We start from the raw sequence: 23,382 nt of genomic DNA on the forward strand, positions 1-23,382 counted from the left end.
CTGTTTTTAAGACAAAATGGCATTGACTCAAATGCTATCTCCTTAGGGTTTTTCAATTTCTCCAGAAGTACTGACTGAGGACATTACAGTACTGTGAGCTCTGTTTGCAAAGGAACAGCAGTGCTTGATGTTGAAAAGCTCTGCATGAACAGATCATGAAGTACACGCTGGTACATTAAAACAGTTACTCAGAATAGGGTCAATTCACATCCAAACAAGCCACTACTCTCTGACTCCTGTAGTACCAGTGGAAGGGTTAAGTCCTGGTAACTGAACACATATTGGTGTGAAACAGAAAATTTGTCAAATAGGATTTGACTGTCCTGTCTCTTCAATTACAAAATACAGTTCCAAGGGGAGACATGATATTCCTTATGACTTGAAGGGTTTTATATATGTTCAGCAGCAACGATGTTCAGCAAAGGGAATATGTTGTAACACATATATCACCCTTACCCCACTCAGTCCTAAATGAACTGTGTAAAACCTCTTTTTCCTACCCTCTATGGGTTTGTCACTTTGCTTTCCAATTACTTTGATGCCAACAGATGTGAGAAATCAGGGAAATGTTGACTTCATCTATCCCAGCAGAGCAATTATCTTCCAGATAACACCTCCCATTGCTCCTACCTACAACTGCAAACCCTGCTGCTTCGATGATACAGGAACACTGATCTAAATTGAAGTACTGATGACAAGGAGTAAATTAAGCAAATTGAAATCAGCTTGATCTGAAAATCGCCTCATTTCCCTTCCTTTTCCCAGTAACAACACTTGTTCCACCCCCCTCTGCCGTGTTTGTGGTCTGCTATCTGCCTTTGGACTACTTGAAGTCTTTCAGCTCTGCAAGCACCTTCTTCACTAGCCTGTGTTATTATACACATGATTATTTTGCAGAAGATACCCTTTTGCAAGGCAGCAGTGGTCAGCTGAGATTCCGCACTTTACTATCACACTTCATTCACGTTACTATTGCAGCTAATAATTAACAAAAAGAACAGTAATGGAGGGCAAGTGATCAGAATGTCAGTCAAGCCTGGAATTTAAACTTTTGACCTCTGTTCATGAGCCCTCTGCGTCACCACTGCAGCTATGGATTGTAAGGAAGTCTCAAATGCATGTAACAATCATCGGCATTTCTTGATATTGTGCTCGTACATAAATTAAACTTAAAATAATGATAAAAGCACAGAATGAAAAACATCCTGTGGCTTATTAACATTTTCCTTTCACATAACCATATGCAATGTGCCTGATGTTGTGACTCTACCCTAACAATTTAATTTCTTTATGAAAACTGCTCCCAGATCCCCAAAGATAATCAGGTAGAACTCTAGAATAATGATCCATCCTTATACCTGCAATGTTCAATGTGATATGCAAGCCAGTCCCATAGTATAACCATGTGGGGAAATTTTTTCATTATTTTAGTGTTTGGCTCAGGCTATTATCTCCAACTCTGGTGCTGACTAAATATTTGACAACTTAATTTGGTTCATCGATAAAGTGTTATCTCTTAATTTCATTTCTGTCACTCTTTCCTGTTGTGCTTTCTATCTTCAGTCCGCTGAAGGTGGTGAATAAAGGTAGGGGATTTCTTGAAATGAGATAGTACAGAAGGAGGCTATTCCACCTAATGGACCTCTTTGTAAGTACCTTCTTACTAGACACACTCTTAATAACTTTATCTGCTTTGCTCTGAAAATGTTCAAACTGTAAGTATTTATCCAATTCCTTTGGAAGATCATTATTTGCAACCATGTCTGGCACCCTTTCAGGTTATGCATTCCCGATCTTAATAAATTGTTGCACAAAATCAAGTCTCTTCCCACCTTTCTGGATCATTTGCCAAATATCTCATGACAGGCTTTATATCTGAAAAAAAACAGAATTTCACAATGCATAACACCCTAATCAAAGAAACTGCATCCCTGGGTGTGGTCTAATTCGGAGATGTTGGAAAATAAAAATGGCTAGCATCTTTTCAATGCAATATTTGGAAGATATCACGAACCTGTGAATGACAAACTTGTGTGGCGGGAGGGTGGGAACTGGAACGACGAGCCAGTAGATTCAGGGACTGGGGACAAAAGAGAGACTGAGATATGCATAACACCGAGTAAGAGCAGGCAGAGGGAAGTCGCAGAGTTAAGAGGGACTGGAGGTCTGCAGTGCATTTACTTCAATGCAAGAAGTATAAGAAATAAGGCAGATGATCTAAGAGCAAGGATTACTGCATGAAATTATTACCATTACGGAGACAAGGTTAAAGGAGGGACAAGACTGGCAGCTTAACATTCCAGGATATTGCTGTTTTAGACAGGGACAGAAACGGAAATAAAAGGGGTAGAAGAATTGAATTGCTGATCAGGGATCACATCACAGCTGTGTTGAGAAAGTACACATTGCAGGGAGCTTGCAGTGAGGCATCATGGGTGGGGATCGGAACAAGAAGGGTGAGATCACATTTTGGGAGTTTTCTAAAGACCTCCCTACAGCCCACATGAGATACAGGAGCAGATACCTGAAAGGTGTAAAAAAGCAAGGTAGTTGTGGTGGGTGACTTCAACTTTCCCCTTCCTGACTGTGACTCCTTTACAACTAGGGGATCAGATGGAGAGCAATTTGTTAGATGTGTCCAGGAGAGCTTTTTGAGACAGTACGTTGAGAATCCAACCAGACAGAAAGGCCATTTTAGATTTGGTACTGGGGAATGAACCAGGACAAGTGATCGATGTTTCAGTAGGACAGCATTTTCGGCTTAGTGACCTTAACTCAAAATTTCGAGTGGTCATGTATTAGGTCAAGGGTGGCACTCTGGTGAGGGTACTTAACTGGGCCAGGACCAATTACATCCAAATTAGATAGGAGCTGGTGAATGTGGATTGGAGCAGTTATTTGAGGGCAAATCTACATCTGGCCTGTAAGAGGCTTTTAAAGATCAGTTGATTAAGTGCAAGGCATGCACATCCCTGCAAAACTGAAGGATAGGAATGGCAGGATTCCGGAACTACGGATGGCAAGGGAAACTGTAAGTTTAGTTAAAAGGTAAAAGGAAGCATACAGTAGGTCTAGGGAGTTACAAACAAAGCCCTTGAGGAGTATAAAGATATTAGGAAGGAACTTAAACACAGAATTAGGAAGGCTAAAAGGTACCATGAAGTATCTTTAGCAAACAGGGTCAAGAAGAATCCCAAAGCTTTTTATGCATATATTAGAAGAAAGAGAACAGCAAGGGAAAGAGTAGGCCCATTCAAGGACAAAGGAGGGAAGTTATGCATTGCGTCACAGGAAGTGGTAGAGATCTTCGATAAGTACATTTATATCAGTATTCACTGAAGAGAAGGACATGACTGATGTTCAGGACAGGAGTGAGTGTATGAATACTCTGTAGAATGTCAATATATTGAAGGAGGAAGTTTTGGGCATCTTAAATTGCATTAAGCTAGACAAGCTCCCACGGTCAGATGGGATCTATCCTAGGCGAGACGCAAAGGAAGAAAAAGCTGGGTCATAAGCAGATATCTTCACATCCTCTTTGACCACAGGTGAGTCTCCAGAAGATGGCAGATTAGCTAATGTTGCTCCTTTGTTTAAGAGAGGAAGCAGGAATAATCCAGGAAATTATAGGCTGGTGAGTCTGACATCTGTGGTGGGGAACCTCTTGGAAGAGATACTAAGGGACAAGATACATGCATATCTGGAAGAAAATGGTTTAGTTAGTGACAGGCAGCATGGATTTTTCCAGGGAAGGTCATGTCTCACCAACCTGATTGAATTTTGTGAAGAGGTGACAACGATAATTGATTATGAAAGCTGTGGATGAAGTTTATATGGACTTTAGTAAGGCATTTAATTAAGTCCCGCATGGCAGATTGATACAAAAACTAAAATGACATGGAATTTGGGGTGGGCTGGCTTACGGATACAAAACTGGTTCAGTCATAGGAGACAGAGGGGAATGGTCAAAGGTGTTTTTCAGAATAGAGACTGGTAACTAGTTGTATTCCACAGGGCTCAGTCTTAGGTCCTCTGCTGTTTGTAGTATATGTAAATGATCTGGAGGAAAATGTGGGGGGTCTGCTTAGTAAGTTGACAGATGACATGAAGACTGTTGGAGTTGTTGATAGTGTTAACAACTGTGAAAAGATGCAACAGGCTATAGATAGATTGGTGACTTGGGCATAGAAATGGCAGATGGAGTTTAATCCTGATAAATGATGATACATTTTGGAGGATCAAATTTAGATGTGAATTATACCGTAAATGGCAGGGCCCTTAGGAACATTCACATACAGATGGATCTAGGTGTGCAAGTCCACAGTTCCCAGAAGTGGTAACACAGGGGGCCAAAGTGATTAAGAAGGCATCTGGCATGTTTGCTTTCATTGGCCAAGGCATGAAGTGCAAGAGTTGACAAACCATGCTGCAGCTATACAAAACCCTTGTTAGGCTGCTTTTGGAGTATTGTGTGCAGTTTTGGTCACCACTTAAAGCAGAAAGAAGCAGAAGCTTCGGAGAGAGTGCAGAGAAGATTCACCAGGATGTTGCCTGGTCTCAAGTATTGGCTATGAGGCAAAGTTAAAAAGAACTAAGGTTGTTTTCACTGGAAAGATGGTGGCAGAGAGGAGACCTTGAAAGAGGTTCTCAAAATTATGAGGCACAGATAGGGTGGACAGTCAGAGCCTTTTTCCCATGTTTGAAGTTTCAGTTACAAGAGGGAACAGGTTCAAGGTGAGAGGGAACAAGTTTAAGAGAGGGAGGTTTCCCCCTGGTAGGGAACCTGGAACACCCTGCCAGAAGAGGTGGTGGAAGCAGGCACATTGGCACATTTAAGAGGCATCTATATGGTGACATCAATGGGGAGAAATAGAGGGATATGGGACCGAATAAGGGAAGAAGGTTTGTTGTCTAGTTCAGTTAGGGCATGAAGATCAGCACAGTCTTGGAGGACTGTAGGGATTGTTCTTATGCTGTACTTCTCTTTTGTTCTTCTGACATATTCAGTCTATTGTGGGCAGATGGCATCGAGTGGTTAGAATGGGAAACTGGGCATTTGCTGCAATCCAATACTGGAAGTGAACCTCAAATAATTAATAAAACCTCAATTTACATAGTCAATAGGTGTAATAGATGTTGCATATGGGAATCTCATAGGACTACAGTGTGGTGTAACAAGTGTAACATAACATGTGCCTGCACATTGTATACCACCCTTGAGCTCTTGGTGGCCATTTTCTGCCTGAGGAAGACATTTTGAGAGTTAAGGTCTTTTGTTATTATGTCAACATGAAGATAACAGACACACACACTTGTGTGCATGTTGAACTGGAACACATCCCTGCCACCACAACGGATTAATGACAGCTAGTGAAATGTGTGTCGCTGGTCCAAGGAAATACATAAGTAGATCTTCACAGTTGTGGTGCCTAAATCTGAAAGGTGTTGCAAGTGTTGGTGTTCAAAACACAAAAATAAAAGCATTATGTGCCGCGGCTAGCGTTCATCAAATTATTTAGCCTTTTCCCAGAAAGGAACATATGGTTCAAAGTCTGGACAAGTTCAATTTAAGTTAAAGACTGATAGATAATTTAATAATCATGTCTTAAAGCATTTACTTGGAAAGAGGGTAAAAACAGGGAATTAAACACTATTAACCTTTCAATAGATGGTAAATTACACCACTGGCTACATATCACTGGTTATGTTCATTTGAAAACTGACCTGAAAATAACATCTAGTCTGCTCTAATTCAGGTACTGCAAGAGTGAACCCTTTGTCCTCACTGGGAGATTTTTGTTGTTGAAAGAAAGCATTTTGCTTTGAAGGAAGTTTTATTTCTGCTGAGGGCAAAAGGGTTCAAACTACCCACATAATCTAGGTCTCAGAAATATCAGACTGAATGCAATCAATTACATTTTAATTATTAGGTTTTCACCAAGTCTATTCCCCTAGAATTCACAAAGGCAGACTTCCCATTCTTATCTCTCCTAGACAGGGCCAAAGTTCAGAGGCTACTCTATCATACTACTTTCTGGAGCAAGTCTCTGAGGAGTTCACTCCATTAGCAGCTTGAGGAGAATATTCCAGGTCAGGCTTCTTTGTGCCTCTGACACAAATTACGACTGAAATACAACAAAAAAGAAACTGTTGTAGCTCACTACTTGCTCATCCTGACAGGCTTTCCTTTGGGAAGACAGTAAAGTGCTACACCAGAAGCATGTTATTCATACAGTTAGTAAAGGATGCTATGCCATTCGGATGAGACTTTCAATTAGTCAACTGAAGCACTTCTATATTCATACTCAGCATGAGTACATCAGAACTCACTTCAGGTAACAGGACTGATAAAAGGCATTCCTTTTGTATTATGGCTTCATTTTTCAAATTGCAGGCCATTGGTACTACACAAGGAAGTACCAATAGCTACAAGCAGATGCCAGAAAAGCTTAGTGCTGCAAGTCTTGCTGATGTGCAAAATCTGAAACATTAAATTATAGGTCAGAGTTTACACACACTTCACTTCAGAGGAAAGACCTGAATAAGGACATTTCAGAAGAGGTTTTACAGTTAGTGCTAGGGCTATCAGCTGCAATGATTTTAATTCTTCTGTTGTAACAAGCCAAATTCATTCCTGAATGCTTGAGTGAAAGTATCATGTACAACTGGATCCATTGTAAATCTCAGCAAGTACTAAGTGCTGTGACAGGTTTGGGATAAGGTGGAACTTACCTCCACTCTTTGGGCTCTGATTCTGTCCGAAATACTAGGATCAGGAGCATTAGTATATTTTGGGTTGCCTCCTATGTGGTTTTTGATGCCTTTTTAAAATGTGTGTACGGGACATGGGCCTTACTGGCTGAGCCTTCATTTATTGCCCAGTCCGGTTGCTTCGGAGAAGCCGTAGTGAGTTGCCTTTTTGAACCACTACTGTCAAGACAACCCTGTGCTGTTAGGAAGGGAATTCCAGGATTTCTATCCAGTGACAAAGAAGGAATGGTGATATAGTTCAAGGTCAGAATGGCATGAAAAATGGCTATTTCCGTTTGCCATAAGATCTATTTAATTCATCATTTTTATAACTCATTGATATAGGAAAACTAGCTGCTAAACTGTAAGATGTGCCCACTGCCCGATGGGACCAGATTTTAGTGCACATGAGAGCAGAGAGCAGTGCACATGAAATGTGCCATCTAACACTCAATTCTGTCTGTGATAACCACGTGGAAAGAGACAGACACACAAACTGTCTGGCCCCAGGAGAAAGACAAAAAAAAGGTATGCATGACCAATATGACTCAATACCTCTTCAAAACATTTGCCTAGATTGCGCAGTTGTCATGAAAATAACTTTGTGATGTGTAGTTATAGGTGTTCAGGTTATGGAGATTGAAGTTCCAACTGATTAACATCTTTAGAAGTCATTTGAGATGGAAAACATTTTCAACTCCCATTTCTGTATGCGCTGAAATGTAAATATAAGAAGCGGAAGAACAATTTCTGACATCTTGGAGGTTATTATGCTACTCAGTCCAACTTGTTTTATTTCATTTACTGTAGATCACATGGAGGCAAGGAGATGAATTTCAATTTTATTTAAAGGTTTTATCATGCTCTGCAGCATTTAAAACTTACAGTTTCAACTCATTCTGATGCAATTTTGATAAGTTCAAGCATGTTGTAATTTCTGTTATTAATAGTCTTTTTTTTCAAATGCACACTGAAAATAAATCGAATATCCTTTTTTTTTGGTATGTTTTGTAGGCTTATTTACTCGAAATTTCAGCCTGGCCGACCTATAGCTTGTTTCCTGGCAGATTGGGACATTTTAGCAGCCAGATATTTTCCAGATAATCATTGTTTGAATTGCAGGTAGTTAAGTGCATTTTCAAAAGAGATTCCACCCAATCCCTTCCTTACAATGGTTGCAAGATGCATGCAAAGTGAAAACACAAGCCAACTGAAACTGGGGAAGGAGGGGTGTTGTCCAGAAGTGCCTCACCAGTGATAATCACAGGTTGGAAGCAAGACATGCCAACGTGTAGCTTTCTGTGCACTATCTTAACAAGTTTCGACAAAGAGAAAGGTCAGAGCCCTAGAAATTAGGCTGCATTACAATACGAAAATTATCTGTAAACTGATCTCAATCTTTTGGTCTTAGAAGATTTTAGTAAAGTGGCTATGACCAAGTGAAATGAATGCCAATTCATTTGAGACCTTTGTGGTTGTTAAGCAAATGTTTCATAATTTCATGACTCAAAACTGTTTCAAAGTACTCGCAAGGATTGTAAACCACTCATTGTTGGAGGCTGTTTCTGAATCTCAAGCAAGACTGCATTTATTGACAATAAAAGAAGTAATTAGTCATTCGATTGTGTGCTCTTATGCTTAGTGAGGATTGTCTTTTCCCTAAACTATTACTTTTGACAAAGTCTCCTACTAGGAAACTAAACCATTTGTTCAGCTTTAATGTGATTGGCCATTTGTACAAATTGTGCTACCTTCATGGAATTAGTGTGTTTGATATATTACATACACCAATCACATTACTGACTAGCTTTAAGGAGTTATGTAGATAATCACTCTTGCATGGAATTGGGACAGGGGAAGGGGTGAGAAAAGGGTCCAGTAGAAGAGGGTCTTCCAATGTAGGAATGCCATCACCCCCTTCACAGGTAATGAATGATAATAAGGCCCTGTGATAATTAGCACTACCACAGCGTAACCAATGACTTCAATTTCTGCAAGCTGGAGGTTTCATGTAAGTTTGGTCACAGCTTCCAAGTTGCATTAAGCAGTTGTGATGAGTGCTGACAGCATGCTGAACATGTCTTGAAGTTTCTAGCTCCTTTCTTTCGAAACATTGCTTTTAAAAAAAAGAGTTCTATTTGAGATCGACATATTCATCTTCAAAGCTTTTACCATATTGAGATGTGTGAAAATAAGCTGATTTTATAATCAATTTAATGGCAATGCCTTGTGACAAAATTACTGCAGGTAATATAAAAATATTTTATATTGCTGATATGTTGCTGATTTTACATGTCGCTGATGTTTCTCATTTTACATCATCAGGGCAAATGCGAGAATGCCATATTTCAAAGTCACAACAAATTAGTGAAACTATGTTGTTAATAATTCGAACTTGGTCCTTTGACCTGATGAACACAAAGTGAAAGGCTTCAGCAACAATTTTCTGGTATCTGCAACGGTCATGTTCTTCTGTGAATGACCAAGTTACTGTCAATACATTTATGAGTAATTCTCCAATGGACTTCCAGCTTCAAGTCCTGTGGGTACAAACACCAGCCTCCAAAGACAGTTTAAATTCATTCTTCTATGTGTCCTAAATTTTTTGCTGTTCTCTCTCAGGTCAATTACGAGAATGCTATGCAGCAACATTAGCATTGTTCCTGACTGTACCTGTTCTAACGAAATGTCACTAAACCTGAAATATTGACTGTTTCCCATGCTATCTAATGTGCTGAATTTTTCCAAAATGTTCTGCTTTTGTTGCAGACTTACAGCTTTCACAACATTTTACATCTGTATTAATACTATTTCTTTAGTCAGCAGATACTCATGCTCTCATTGAGATAAATAAAGTTTCAGCTTTTGGTCTGAGCTGGAAATCTGTAAAAGTGAACAATAATTTTCAATTATCTATCCTCCTGCGTGGGGCAGCTGGAAAGCCAAGCAGGGTGGGGAGCTTGGTCCTGAATTTTCAGCTATGGAGGTATTCTGTAGGGGGCAATTATGTCTCTGAAAAATTCCTGTTGTGAATTCAGAGGGGGGAGCATTCTACTGAAGCAACACCCTTTCGAAAAGCATTCTGTGGTGTTTTGTAGGCAGTATTATCAAACAGAATTTGAAACCATAAGATAATATGAGCGCAAGTGGCTGATTATTTTAGCTAAATACATTGGTTTTTTGAAGTGTCTTTAAGCGGGAGAGAGAGGGAATGCTAGGGCTTGGAACCTAGACAGTTAACACTGAGAACTTCAGAAAAATCCCTGCAATTAATAGCCATAAATAGCCGTGTATAAGAACAGATCCGGAGCACATCCTTAGTGTGTCTGAGATAAGAACCAAGGTCTGTAGCATTTACACAACTGTTGATCTCTGACCTTCTGCAATTTGTTCATGTAGCTGTGCTGGATGGATCAGTACAATGGCATGCCTGTTGCGTGGCAGCACAGATCAAAAGTAAACTTTATTGTTCCTTGTGGTATTTGTGCACTATCTGGGAAATCGATAAAATCCATAACAGGAGCACAGGCTGAAACCATTCTGGCAAGGTTTGTCATTTTGAATGACATTGTGGTGGGGTAGATGTAAGGTGGCTCACCTGCCCTTGGGGCAGTTGAGACCCTGACATGGTCAATTACCATCGCCAGTGTTTTAATCAATGCTACAAGCTGTCCGTTCCACTTGGCAAGGCTACCAGGTAAATAATAAATGGGTGAGGGGAGGATGTGGGGGTTGGTGGTGGGAACAATAGGTGAGTCCTGTTTGGGCTCCCTATGGCTAACAGGAGCACCACCAATCCTAGGCCTCACCTGTTCACTCCATTCTGGCTGCTAAATAGTTGCCACCATCCCCTCCCTGAGTCTCCTTGCTGGAGCGTGCCTCACCGGCCCTGGCACAACCAGCCCATTTGCCATGGCGTGTCTGACCCTTCAATGATGGATCTTTGAGGTGGGCTGGATGTTGGTCCCAGTAGTGGCCACCACTTCCAGGAATTCCACCAGCACTGGAGCAATCTGAGGGAGTGCAGACGTCCTCCTGCGTGGGGCAGCTGGAAAGCCAAGCAGGGTGGGGAGCTTGGTCCTGAATTTTCAGCTATGGAGGTATTCTGTAGGGGGCAATTCTGTCTCTGAAAAATTCCTGTTGTGAATTCAGAGGGGGGAGCATTCTACTGAAGCAACACCCTTTCGAAGCAGCATGTCTTTAGAGGTTGCTTGTGATAAGCTCTACAGCACAGTCCATTTATATAGCTATAGAAAGTGAAAGTGGAAAGGGCAGAGGGAGCCTGCCCATTCTGTATGATATGTTGGTTAGACCACATCTGGAATAACTTGCCAGCACTGGTGACTGACACACAAGGCAAGCAGTGAAGCCCAGGAGGCAGTACAGAAATGAGCCATATGACCATATCCCAGCTTTGGGAAGAGGTAGTATGAACAAGTGGATAGAAATCTGATCTTACGGAAGTACATGTAAAGTAAATGGCATGGAAAAGATTGATGTTGAAAGTTATTTCAAATTGGGAGAACAGGACTATGAGTCACAGGTGCAATCTAGTTGGGGATGAATTAGCTCAGCTGCCTGGTCAGCTGGTTTACAACACAATGTGACACGAATAGCACAAGCTCAATTCCCATCGGAGCTGAGATCACCATGAAGGTCCCGCTTTCCTAACCTTGCTGCTTGTCTAAGTCATTGTGTCCCTAATATTAAACTTACCACCAAGCATCCCTCTCTAACGAGGGACTGTGGTGACTTTACATTTTTGTAAAAGCCAAATTTGAGAATGTTGCTTGGAAGATCTTTATGAAGCAAACTGTGATGAAAGCAGCTTGGAAAACTGGAGACTAAAACCCAGGAATGGATTAAGAAACAATCAGACTTTAGGAACAATTGGGTTTCCTGGAAGTGTAAACTAAGGTGCAATTTGCAATAAACAGTTGAAATCTTTTCTATGACGAATAATGGATTGAACGTAATATCTTGAAAACCATAAATCTAGATCTTTATGCTAATAGGATTCTTAGCTGTAGACATTTTCAATTTGCTTTCTATATTAGTAACGGTTCAGGAAACAGTAGCATATCAGACCAATGTAACTTAATTCTGTTCAAACTCCTCTTTTGTAAATTACATATACTTTGCAATTGTATTTCGGTGGCTGATGATACACTGGCAACATTGATGAGTCATGACCCACCCAGCAAAACTATTGTGGCATATGTCTCCAATATTAGTGCTGATTCTGTTGGTAAGAGAAGCCCAAAGCAGGTTGTCATTCATTTCCCCTTATGTGTAGGAATAGCTACTGGTGAGTTACACAGCTTGAATATTTTGCAAAAATGCTTCAGATATATTTATTGTGCTATATCAGTTGGATTGGAAGGAGTTCAAACTAAGCACTGTCCAAATTAGAAATCAGTATTTGAGTAGACTTAGTCCCAATGTTCTCAACTCTGCATTTCACTGAAGCCCTCTTTCTAGCAGCTGTCTTCTAGAACAGCAATAGCTGCTCATTTAACATCAAAGTATCGTGGCAGCAAGAGAGAGTTTTAATGTTTTCTTTAATTTTCATGGAAGTTCCTATTAGAATATCCATCCAAGTCTAGTCTGAATGAGGAAAAAGACTGTATCTTGCATTTATATAGTGCCTTTCATGACCACATGACATCACACTGCACTTTACACCCAATTAAATACTTCTGATGTTCCTGTTGTAACTTACAAAATGTAGCTGCCAATTTACGCACAGCAAGCTCACACAAACAGCAATGGGATAATGCTAACATAATCTATTGTCATGATGTTGATTGTGGAACACATATTGGTCAGGAAACTGAGAATAATCCCAAATCCTACTGCAAATACTCCCAGGCAGCCTTGCATCCATGTTAAAGAACAGAGGGGATGTGAGTTTTATGCGTCATCAGAAAGATGACACCCGTGATTATGCAGCATTCCCTCACTTCTGCTCTGGAGGATCAACCCTGATGCTTATGCTCAAGTGGGACATGAAATCACAACTTTCTGATTCACAGTGGGAATGCTATCACTGTGCCACATCTCAAGCAGCATCAAAACCAGAATTTCACCTGAACTAGAGTATTTGACATTATTCTAAATGCACCAGGGAACAGGACTTTTAAAACAATAAAGAACCACTTACTTAGCTTTTTTGCTGTCACATTTCTCCAGTTCACTAAGCTGTCCAAGAGATGAAAGAACAGTGGAAAGATGTTTGCGTTTTCTTGGTCGCCCTGGTCCTCTCCTTGCTGGGCTTCTTGAGTTTTCATCTCTCCTATAAACCAGGATGCAAATAAAGCTATCAACTCTTGTCATTTCCAGAATTTCACCTTGCATTTCCATCTATGTGTCTCTTCATTATTCCCGTTTACAGACTACTGCCAATGGTCAAACATCCTCCAACTAGTAGGTGAGACTGTCTGGGCCATGACCTTTTCCACCAGTGTAAATGATGTGGCACCATGATTGGCTAGGAAAAGGATTTATTTAATCAGTTGAGTTGAATTGTGCCAACTTTTCTCACCATGATATGAAGCATCTCATTGAATTGTTGTGTTTTAGCTGGTTGCTCACAGGAAATCTGAAGAAATTTTCCCAACCAAAGCAGGCAAGAAGGAAACATTGTCCTTGAATTGAACAAGTCCTGAACTACCTGGGAAGTCTGCCATAAGGTGCACTTTGACAGGCACAAGATAATACCTTTATCACAATCCTTTTCTCCCTGACTGCAATCCAAAACTCCAATTTAATTTGATAATATTCACATTTCGAGTACATTTTCTGCTTCAAGGGCAATCATCTCAGGAAATATAAGCAGCAGATAAAGAAAAAAGTCACAGACTTTTACGTCATACAATGAGCCAGCAATTTTCCACTAATATCATACCACAAGTGATCGCAAACATTCAAATTACAACAAGGTGAAATGTACCCATCCCCATGAGTAGGAAGGTCATTAGCAATTTTAGTAACAAGCCCAAACGCTTATCACAAAATATGATGAAATGTCAATTTTCTGTAATTGTTATTAAACAGTCTATGAGAAAAAGAAAATAACATAACATGGCCGAATATCATTCTCTTAAAGAACTGGTAGAGCAATAACAACTGCAGTGATATAGTTTCACACATAAAGTATGGTCACCTGGGGCAGGGTACTGGAAGATGATCAGTGTCTATAGAACTACAGTCCAGCAGGAATTACTGACTTTAGGATAAAATTGGGATAGAATGCTGAATGTCTATGTTGGTGTCAGAGTTGATTGGGACTGTCCGATATTGTTGTATATTACTAGGGTGTGAGAGTTCTCTCGAGTTTTCCCCCCAGCCTCTTACATGACAGATTTATCCTCCATGGGCATTAGAAATTTCTGGGTGTCATGGATTATTTTCTACATGAACATGCTGTCAAAGATCTGACCTGGCTGGCATGGGATGTTCGCATTTAGAATTATGATCAAAAGACAGATTCCTGGCTCAGCGACCTAGCCCTATTGCTCTACCACACTAGGCAAATTTGTAATAACTCACTGCCACTACCAGAAATCAGCTCATTCAACACTGCTTTTGGATCTGCTCAATGAGATGGTCTCTGCATCATGCAACCACTCCCTGAATTGGGGCCTCCTTAGCACGAATGCTGGAATATTCCATAAACGGCCTGATAAAGTTGATTGAGAGGGAAAGTATTTAATTTGGGGAGGGGGAATTACAATGCTATTAGGCAAGAACTACGGGGCACCAATTGGGATCAGATGTTTTAAGGGAAATGCACGATACAAATGTGGAGGTTGTTTAGGGAGTAGCTGCTAATGGTACTGGATAGGTTTGTTCCACTGAAGCAAGGAAAGGATGGTAAGGTGAAGGTACCTTGGACAACAAGACATGTGGAACATCTAGTCAAGAGGAAGAAGGAAGCTTAGTTAGGGAGGAAGCTGACTATTATGAGGAGACATAATTTTAAAATGATTGGAGGAAAGCATAGGAGAGATGTCAGAGGTAGGTTCTTCACACAGAGAGTGGTTGGTGTGTAGAATGCGCTGCCAGCAGTGATAGTGGAGTCAGATACCTTAGAGGGTTTTAAGCGACACTTGGATAGGCACATGGAGGATAGTAAAATGTAGTGTGTGCAGAGTAGACTGATCTTAGCAGGATAATAGGTTGGCAGAACATCGTGGGCGAAAGGGCCTGTACTGTTCGATGTTCTATGTTCTAAGTTCCAAGAACAGCAGCATTTCTATTAAACACTTTTTACAAAGCCACGATATGACATTGTGTTTCATACATTTCTAGCAAAGACTTGTATGTTTCCCACAGTTTATTTGATGTGGCTGCTTTGATAATTCCACCCTATTGCTTTCAACATTTTTATGCTTAAGTGGCCCTGCATTCCACACTCTCAGCATACTCCTGTACGTTTATGTGAAGCTGAATGAGTTGTTCTTGCTGGATCAGAGCCTTAGTCATACTGTTGTTGTAGACTGAGCCATGACACACATAATTCAGCACAATGCAAATACACCTGCTCCTGGCCGTTCACTGAGTGAAGTAATGTAGGAGCCAGTGGTGCAGCCTATTCAAGCATCCAGAATGGGAGTAACAAGAAAGGAACGTAGGAGTGTAGTGGGTGAGGACAGAAAGTCAAATAGTTTGAAGAAGTAAAGTTGAGAAGATAAAACTTGAATTAATGATGGGAGAGTACTGTTCAGTGAACAAATCTGATTGGAATTGTATCTTATTCTTCGAAATACTGCATCAAAACACTAAAAACATGGAAAACTATTTGCCTGTAACAATTTTTTGTACTGTTTATGTAAATGATTTGGATGTGAACATAGGAGGTACAGTTATTAAGTTTGCTGATGATGGCAAAATTGGAGGTGTAGTGGACAGCAAAGAAGGTTACCTCAAAGTACAACAGGATCTTGATCAGATGGGCCAAGGAGTGGCGATTGGAGTTTAATTTAGGTAAATGTGAGGTGCTGCATTTTGGAAAGGCAAATCAGGATAAATTATACAGTTAATGGTAAAGTCCTAGGGAGTGTTGTTGAACAAAGAGATTTGGAATGCAGGTTTATAGTTCCTTGAAAGTGGAGAAGACATCTGGTATGCTTGCCTTTTTTGGTCAGTGTGTTGAGTATAGGCATTGGTCATGTTGCAGCTGTAAAGAACATTGGTTAGGCCATTATTGGAATACTACATGCAATTCTGGTCTCCCTGCTATAGGGAGGACATTGTGAAAGTTAAAAGGGTTTAGAAAAGATTCACAAGGATGTTTCCAGGGCTGGAAGGTTTGAGCTGTAGGGATGGGCTGATAGGCTGGGGCTATTTTACCTGGAGCACTGGAGGCAGAGAAGTAACCTTATAGAAGTTTATAAAATCATGAGGAACATGGATATGGTAAATAGATAAGGTTTTTTGCCCTGGGATGGGGGGGGGAAATCCACACATGGATTTAAAGTGAGAGGGGAAAGATTTAAAAGGGACCTGAGAGGTAATCTTTTCATGTAGAGGGTTCTGCGTGTATGGAATGAGCTGCTAGAGGAAGTGATAGAGGCTGGTACAATTACATCATTTAAAAGGCATCCGGATGGGTATATAAATAGGAAAATGTTAGAGGGATATGGGCCAAATGTTGGCCGCTCGGACTACATTTATATTGGATATCTGGTTGGCATGGATGAGTTGGACTGAATGGTCTGTTTCCCTTCTCTATGGCTTTACATCTCCATGACTCTATCAGAACTGTGTTGCTGACTCCAGCTCTATCACATCTTTAAACGGGTGATAAGAGATGGTACCCACTCATGATCATGTCTTCTTTGAAGTTTGGCCAGTTCTCGTTGCTTTTCCTTGTAGCGACGTTGTAGTTCAGCTAGTTTCATTCTCATTTCCAGCTCCTGTGTATCCATTCCATCAATTGCAACCTTTAGAGGACAAACCTTGATCACAAAGAATCAATATAAAATAATCAACCGTACTGTAGAAGAGTAATCCTAACAATTTATAATCTTTTACCGTCATTATTGGTTTGCCAATCCATGAATTGGGAGCACCCAATGCACATTCAATATATGGAAACAAATGTCATCACAGCCCTCTGACTTTCTGTCTTATTAATTTCTTAATCCAACTTTTAAAATGTCCTCAATAAATGTCCCATTTTAGTCATGAAGTTAACATGAAAAAAGTAAATAAATTACAGTTATACTGCTCTAGGCTAAATCCTCTCTTCATAGTTGTGTAACTTGACTGTGAAGCTTGACATAGATTAGTATTTCACTCAATTGTCCTGAAAATCTGATATGTCAGCTGACAGAATTTGGATGCTCTCTTTGGACCATTTCTTTACTTTAAGCTCCAGCTACATTCAAATCAAAAATTGGGCAAATGGCCAAAGTTCTGACTTCCCAATACAACAAGCATTTGTGAGGGTCACCACTGCATGTCGATCTTCGGGAAAAATTAGCACAGGGTTTGTTGAACTTGGTAACTTCTGCAGTGGGATGGTCTGGGCTTATGCTGAAAGAGTTAGATGAGTGACATTCCTGATGTCCAACAATGCTTTGGAACCTAAGATACTTCTACACTTCATGTGCTATTTTCCGGAAGAGCAGAGTGTAACACAGTGAAATGGAGAACAAATTTTACAAACTCCAAAAATTAACTCACCGTCTCTGCCTTTGGACTCCATGAGTACTTCCTCCGTAAATTCAGCACCCTTGGGATCCGCACTACATAAGATCTGCTTGACCCCAGGTCAGTTTGGGAGTCATCCATTTCAAGTGGCACTGCCTCTACCAATGAACGGGCAGCAGCAATAGTTGCGAGGCTTTGGAGGTCATGAGTAAGTATAGCCTCATCCTCCCCTGTGTACAAAGAACATTTCCAAATTTCATTAGCACTGATGCATTGTATTGTACACCATCTTTCACTGGTCCCCAGTTCTAGCTTTAGCTCTCTCTCTCAAAATGCATAAAAGCAGAACCAGTCACAAAGTTTCATGTGCACAAATATTCACCATCACTCTCTTTTACTGCCTAATTACTTAGAGCAGTTCCTTCCTAATTCCTGTTAATTTATACCAGTTTTTCCGTTGACTTATTTTTGCAGTTTATTCTTTTCTCATTGCCATTGATTAGGAAACTGCAGGAAGCTGAATAAATATTCAGAGGGAAAAGCTATTTTGGAAAATTAATGGACAAGCTTAAAAGATTCAAAGGCAAATATAGTTTTTTGGAAATCAAAGCTATGTCTCTGGGCAAGAAAATGTCATAACATAATGGAAGGCTGCAGCATCGTTAATCTATAATGTGGTCATTTCCAGATCAATTTTAAAATCAGGTCACAACATTTTTGCTTGTAGCCTACACTATGCAACCCCAGCATCTTCAGTATTCTCCATCAGCGTCCTTAGCCTCAAGCACACGCTTTCGCCTATTTCATAACTTGGCCATGCTGCATCAGTCACCAGCAACATACAAAACACCAGAGCAGCCAAATGGATAACTCCAAAAATAGACACAGAGATTGTGAACCGGCACACTCACCATTACACCATGGCAACCCCAGAACATCAGCTTTCCTGCTCCTAAGATGCTGCATGGCCTGCTGTGTTCATCCAGCTCTACACCTTGTTATCTCAGAGATTGTGATGTGCAATTAACCCATGTATATTCAAATGATTGCAGGCAGCACATCTAGTTCATGCTGCCCATTCAATTGAGTGACTACATCACGAATTAGCAGGTGGCTAAAATCATAACATCCAGCGCTACATTAAGTTAACTTGTATTCTCTCAAGGCAAAACGCATTGTGGCTAAGCCAGATACGGGCTGTCATGCAGGATGTGAACTGGTGCAGGGAAATTATGAAGAATGGCACAACATGGAGAAGCTGGAAAGTAGGAGGTGTCATGTAGCTGTACACAAGAGACCCTGTTGTGCTTGTGCTCAATACACAATGGGAGCAGGAAGGAAAGCAGTTAACCATGGGAATGAATGCCAACGGCCAAGTTCTGACGGACCTGGATACGGTGGTACCAAAAGTTTAATAATCTTGCACAAGTGGTCAAGGTCTTCAAATGCTATTGTTCACCAACTGTACCACTTACCTCAGGAACTGCTAAATCACCACACCACATTTTCAGCATGGGCCTGGAGCGTCTTCGGTCTATAACTCTCATCTATAATCTCTATCAATTAGTACTCATACGTAATAGTCATATATTGAACCAAAATCTTCATATACTTAACATCACTGCAAACACATAATCTCAAAGCTGTACATACTGCCAGCTATTCAAACATTACATCCATGTTATCTAAATACATTGAGTGACTCTCACTCGTACATTTCTTTCTCTCTCTTGCAGGTCAAGATAATACACAACCAAAGAAAACGGCAATTTTAATGGGACATCTGCACTTCAAATCCATTGAAGGAGATGGTGCTGGTCAATACTGGAACACGCATTGCTGGGGCCCTGGTTAGTGGCAGGGCTGAATCCAATGAAAATATGGTATCCTCATACCTAATTGTTCTTCTCACATCTTACCCTCATGCTCATCCCACACTCATAGAAACATAGGAAATAACAGCTGTAGGTCATTCAGCCCTTTGAGTCTGCTCCACCATTTAATATGATCATGAATGATCATCCAATTCCTGTCATCCAAAACTGTCATTCATCTGTTCAGCCCTAAGAATTATATCTGACTTCTTCTTTCTGATGTTTTGACCTCAACCACTTTCTATGGCAGAGAATTCTGCAGGCTCACCATTTTATGGATGAAGCAATTCCTCCTCATCTCAGTCCTAAGTGGCCTACCCTTTCCTTAGACTGTGACCTGGGTTCTGGACACCCTGGTCATTGGGAGCATCCTTTCTGCATTTACCCTGTCTGGTGCTGTTAGAATTTTATAGGTTTCTATGAGCTCTCGACTCACCCTTCTAAACAGCTGTGGATATAGTCCTAACTGATCTTGTCTGTCTTCAAGTTCTTTGGGCAGAGCTTGGGGCTCACCATTTCTACGGTGGAACTGGGGGCCAACTCCATTTGCACACTTAAGGGTCCACCCACAATGCAGAAGCTGGTGACTAATGTTGCAACACGGCATCAGCCAGTAAACATCGGAGAGCTGAGCTTCTTATGTGTCACAACAATGTAACAATCTCCCCACCACCACCCACCCCACTTCAGGTAACTAGGATTGCTGAGGTGCTGCCATGAAGTGGGGGAGAGGCAATAACTCTGAGGGGCCTGCTGTCCTCTACTCTCTCAGGATGATGTCATTCATTACAGCCCCAGATGACTGTTGCCCAGGCTGAGACAGTGCAGTCCTTATACAGGCTGGCTAGGTCCAGAGCTACTCAAGGTCATCCTCTAGAGGACCATTCATTCTCCCCTAGAGACAGTCAGTAGCCTCCCACTTGCTATGCTGCAGTTACTGAGACAGCATAGCTGCATACAGAGACAGACAAAGAAGACAGTAGCTCAGAGACTGCACAGGAATGATTAGTTAAGATTTACATAAAATATTATATTATTTCAGTTAGAAATATGTTTTAGAACATTTACTTTGTAGCAACTTTTAATTCTGCTCTCTGCTCAAATGAATGACAGTGGGAATGGAAGTGTTGAACCATTGGAGAATGGGTTATTCAGGTTAATGTTGCTGATTTCACACTTTGGTAAGTTTTTCATAGACATCTGGCCCATAAAGAATTTCTCTAAACTTTCTTCTGCCAGGCTAGCCAGATCAAAAGCTCCAGAATGAAAGGAATGGTATAATTAAGAGTCAACTCCTTCAATGTCATTGCCTGCAGTAAATGAATCTTCTGTATCTGCCCTGAAGTATAGGCTCATTGCCTGATAGGGCCTAGAAGGAGCAGGAATGTCCATTTCTTACATCCAATTATATTTGGATAGTCGTCACTGGCCAGAATCACCCAATTTCACATCATATCTTGCAGGGAGAGTTGTTAAACCAATAAAAGACAATAACTGTCTGTTCTTGTTTCGAATCAACCTGTTCAGGGAGATTATTATGCAACCCAGGAGCAGACGGGACTTGAACTCAGATCTCTTGGTGCAGTTCTGAGCAAGGGTCGCCAGACCCAAAATGTTAACGCTGATTTTTCTTCATGGATGCTGCCACATCTGCTGAGCTTTTCCAGCAACTTCTGTTTTTGGTCGAGGGTCACTACCATTGCACCATTAGAGCCTCTAGCCAATCCATGCACTATATTTCATTGGGCATCACTGAACAGTCTGCCAGTAAAATGAGGTGGCAAGTTGGGATTCAGGGAGAAACCTGAGTGCAATCTTTGAGAATCAGTGACCAGGTGAAATGGAGGTGTGTTCTACTGTCCTGATCTTGGTTCCCAAGTCATGGAAATTCTACAGGGACAAAGGTCAGGAAAACCTAACTACAGTACTTTTATTTTCAGTGTTTATGTAGAAAACTTCTCCAACCCAGTTACAAGTTCAGATCAAAAACTGCCAAACTATTCAACACAAATATTATTCCCAGAAGAAGGTGCTCAAGGTAGTCACAGACCAAAGTAACAGTTTATTTAATATGTGAGAAGCCTTGGTTTAATGTCTCCTCCAGAAGCCAGCACTTCTGAAAGTGCAGCACATTCCTGGTAAGAGCCAGGATGACACGTTCACATCATTTGTATGGGATTTGAATTTACAATCATCTGACCCATATGAGATAAGAGTCCAGGCTGACACATGACAGCAGGTAGACAATGTTAGAAAATTTGGATCTTTCAACATACACACATTAAGAGTAATATTGGCCCACTTCTCTGGAACGAAACTGTGGCCGTCCTCCAAAAGTTAAAATCCAATTTCAGGAAAATGCTGGTGTAGATATTCAAAATGAGCGATGACTAAAAATAGACAAATTATGTCAACTCATCTTAAACAAGACAAACACATGATGTCATAAAGCACTGAAACACAATGCCTGGTCTCCAATTCTTTGGTTATCCTATAGGAATGACCTCACCTTTTTTCCCAAAGAAGAATCACTAATGCATTCAATATGTCCTAAGATACATCAGGAACAGTCAATCATTTGGCCAGAAATGATCAATTGTGCTGATAAAAGTTTTTATTGATTTAAAAATGTAATGAGATGCCATGGATTCAATAATTTGATATCCTTTACATACGTGTATGTTGAGATTTATATTCTGCAACCCAGCAAGTGTGAGTAACAGAAAACTCAAATGATTTTGCCTGGGAATTGTGAATTGTAATGAAATAATCGATGCTCATAATGGATACATATTATGTGATCAAATCTGTGTGTGGCTAGGTTTGCATTGTGTGTGTTTATATATGTTGCTAACTACATCTTACATATGTGTATATATGTTAGCCTAGATTTTCTTGCCATAGTGGAAACAGTGGGATACATTAAACTTTGCTAATGGTCCACTCTCTTCCTATATAATCTATTCCATATTTTCCTGCATTTCTACTTGGAATATGCTGCAGCACTGATAGTGGAAAAACCAGAAACCACCCTCGCAATAGTCATACAATAGTGACAATGCTCACAGATTGTCTAAGCTGCCTTCGTCATATTCCTGTCCATTTCAAATGATGTAATTAAAGAGAGGATGATAGCTTGGTGTGAACAATATGCTACGAACTGAAACTGCATTGATCAAACAAAGCCTCTTAGTATCTAAAGGTATAATGTTTTTACCTTAATTTGTTTTAAACGTGCTACAGAAGGTATGACTCTAATAACTGAAAGCTACTTATGTTAATACGTAATGCCATTCCCAATGTCACATCTTTGATATAAACGAGGCCTTCCCTATGTGTTAAAGTCATTACTAAGCACATATGGAAGCTAAATCTTTGTTGGTTCACGGAAAATCCTTCACTCAACAACTATAAGGTGTCCATCTTGGGGAACATGATGTTGGTGATACCTGTCTCTTTCAGTTACCCCACTGACCCACCTGCTTTGACAAAAATGTTCATCTGTCGATTCACTTTTGAAAGGGTGATGGGCTAGACCTCATTCTAAGATTATAAATTTCGGTCAGTTACAACCACTTAGCTTTCAAATGCACATCAATTTCATTGGAAACAGCCAGCCAGATCTGCCCTACAGCCTGGATTACACAGCATTAAAGCAAACAGCCTGTCTTTTCATAATGTTTGATTCCATTCTGTGCAAGACTATAAACATAAGGTATTAGCCCTCCTGTAGGTATGGAATCCTGACATGGAATGATGTTTAGTTCCTCAGGCCTAGGCATGTGTTTGTGCTTCCTTTAACTCTAATGGAAAAGGAGAAAACGAAACTTGTTTTTTCATGAATGATAAGACAAGGATTGACGATCCATTTTTGTTCAACACTTCTGCTGGGATGTAGAAACCTGACTGTGCATTTTCACCTCTGTCCCCCTAAGAGTATTCAGGCAGTAGGTGCAATTAATTTTAGATGGCAGTCTACACATTTTACTGTCAAATGACAATGATCATTGCCAGTTGTTACTCGGTTTAAGCTGGGGTGTCCCTTTTTCAGTTTTGTGATTATTGTTAATTTTACTGCTGCCAGTCCTCAGCGCAATTA

At 40.5% G+C, this 23,382-nt stretch overlaps 1 protein-coding gene across 5 annotated transcripts in view; it reads right to left on the reverse strand.

Annotated features, from left to right (window-relative positions):
- bahcc1b (BAH domain and coiled-coil containing 1b) overlaps positions 1 to 23,382 on the reverse strand; it is a 318,643-nt gene that overhangs the window by 90,756 nt on the left and 204,505 nt on the right. For 4 of the 5 annotated variants that reach the window (XM_048555430.2, XM_059653699.1, XM_048555428.2 and 1 more), the window contains 3 exons: positions 17,443 to 17,639; positions 16,576 to 16,712; positions 12,914 to 13,045 (listed from right to left, as the gene is read on the reverse strand). In XM_048555430.2, coding sequence (XP_048411387.2) covers positions 12,914 to 13,045; positions 16,576 to 16,712; positions 17,443 to 17,639 — 466 coding nt within the window. The remainder of the gene's footprint in view (positions 1 to 12,913; positions 13,046 to 16,575; positions 16,713 to 17,442; positions 17,640 to 23,382) is intronic. The other variant, XM_048555433.2, reaches the window with a different exon arrangement.

The sequence above is a fragment of the Stegostoma tigrinum genome, chromosome 22 (assembly GCF_030684315.1).
Source record: "Stegostoma tigrinum isolate sSteTig4 chromosome 22, sSteTig4.hap1, whole genome shotgun sequence".
Lineage (NCBI taxonomy): Eukaryota > Metazoa > Chordata > Chondrichthyes > Orectolobiformes > Stegostomatidae > Stegostoma > Stegostoma tigrinum.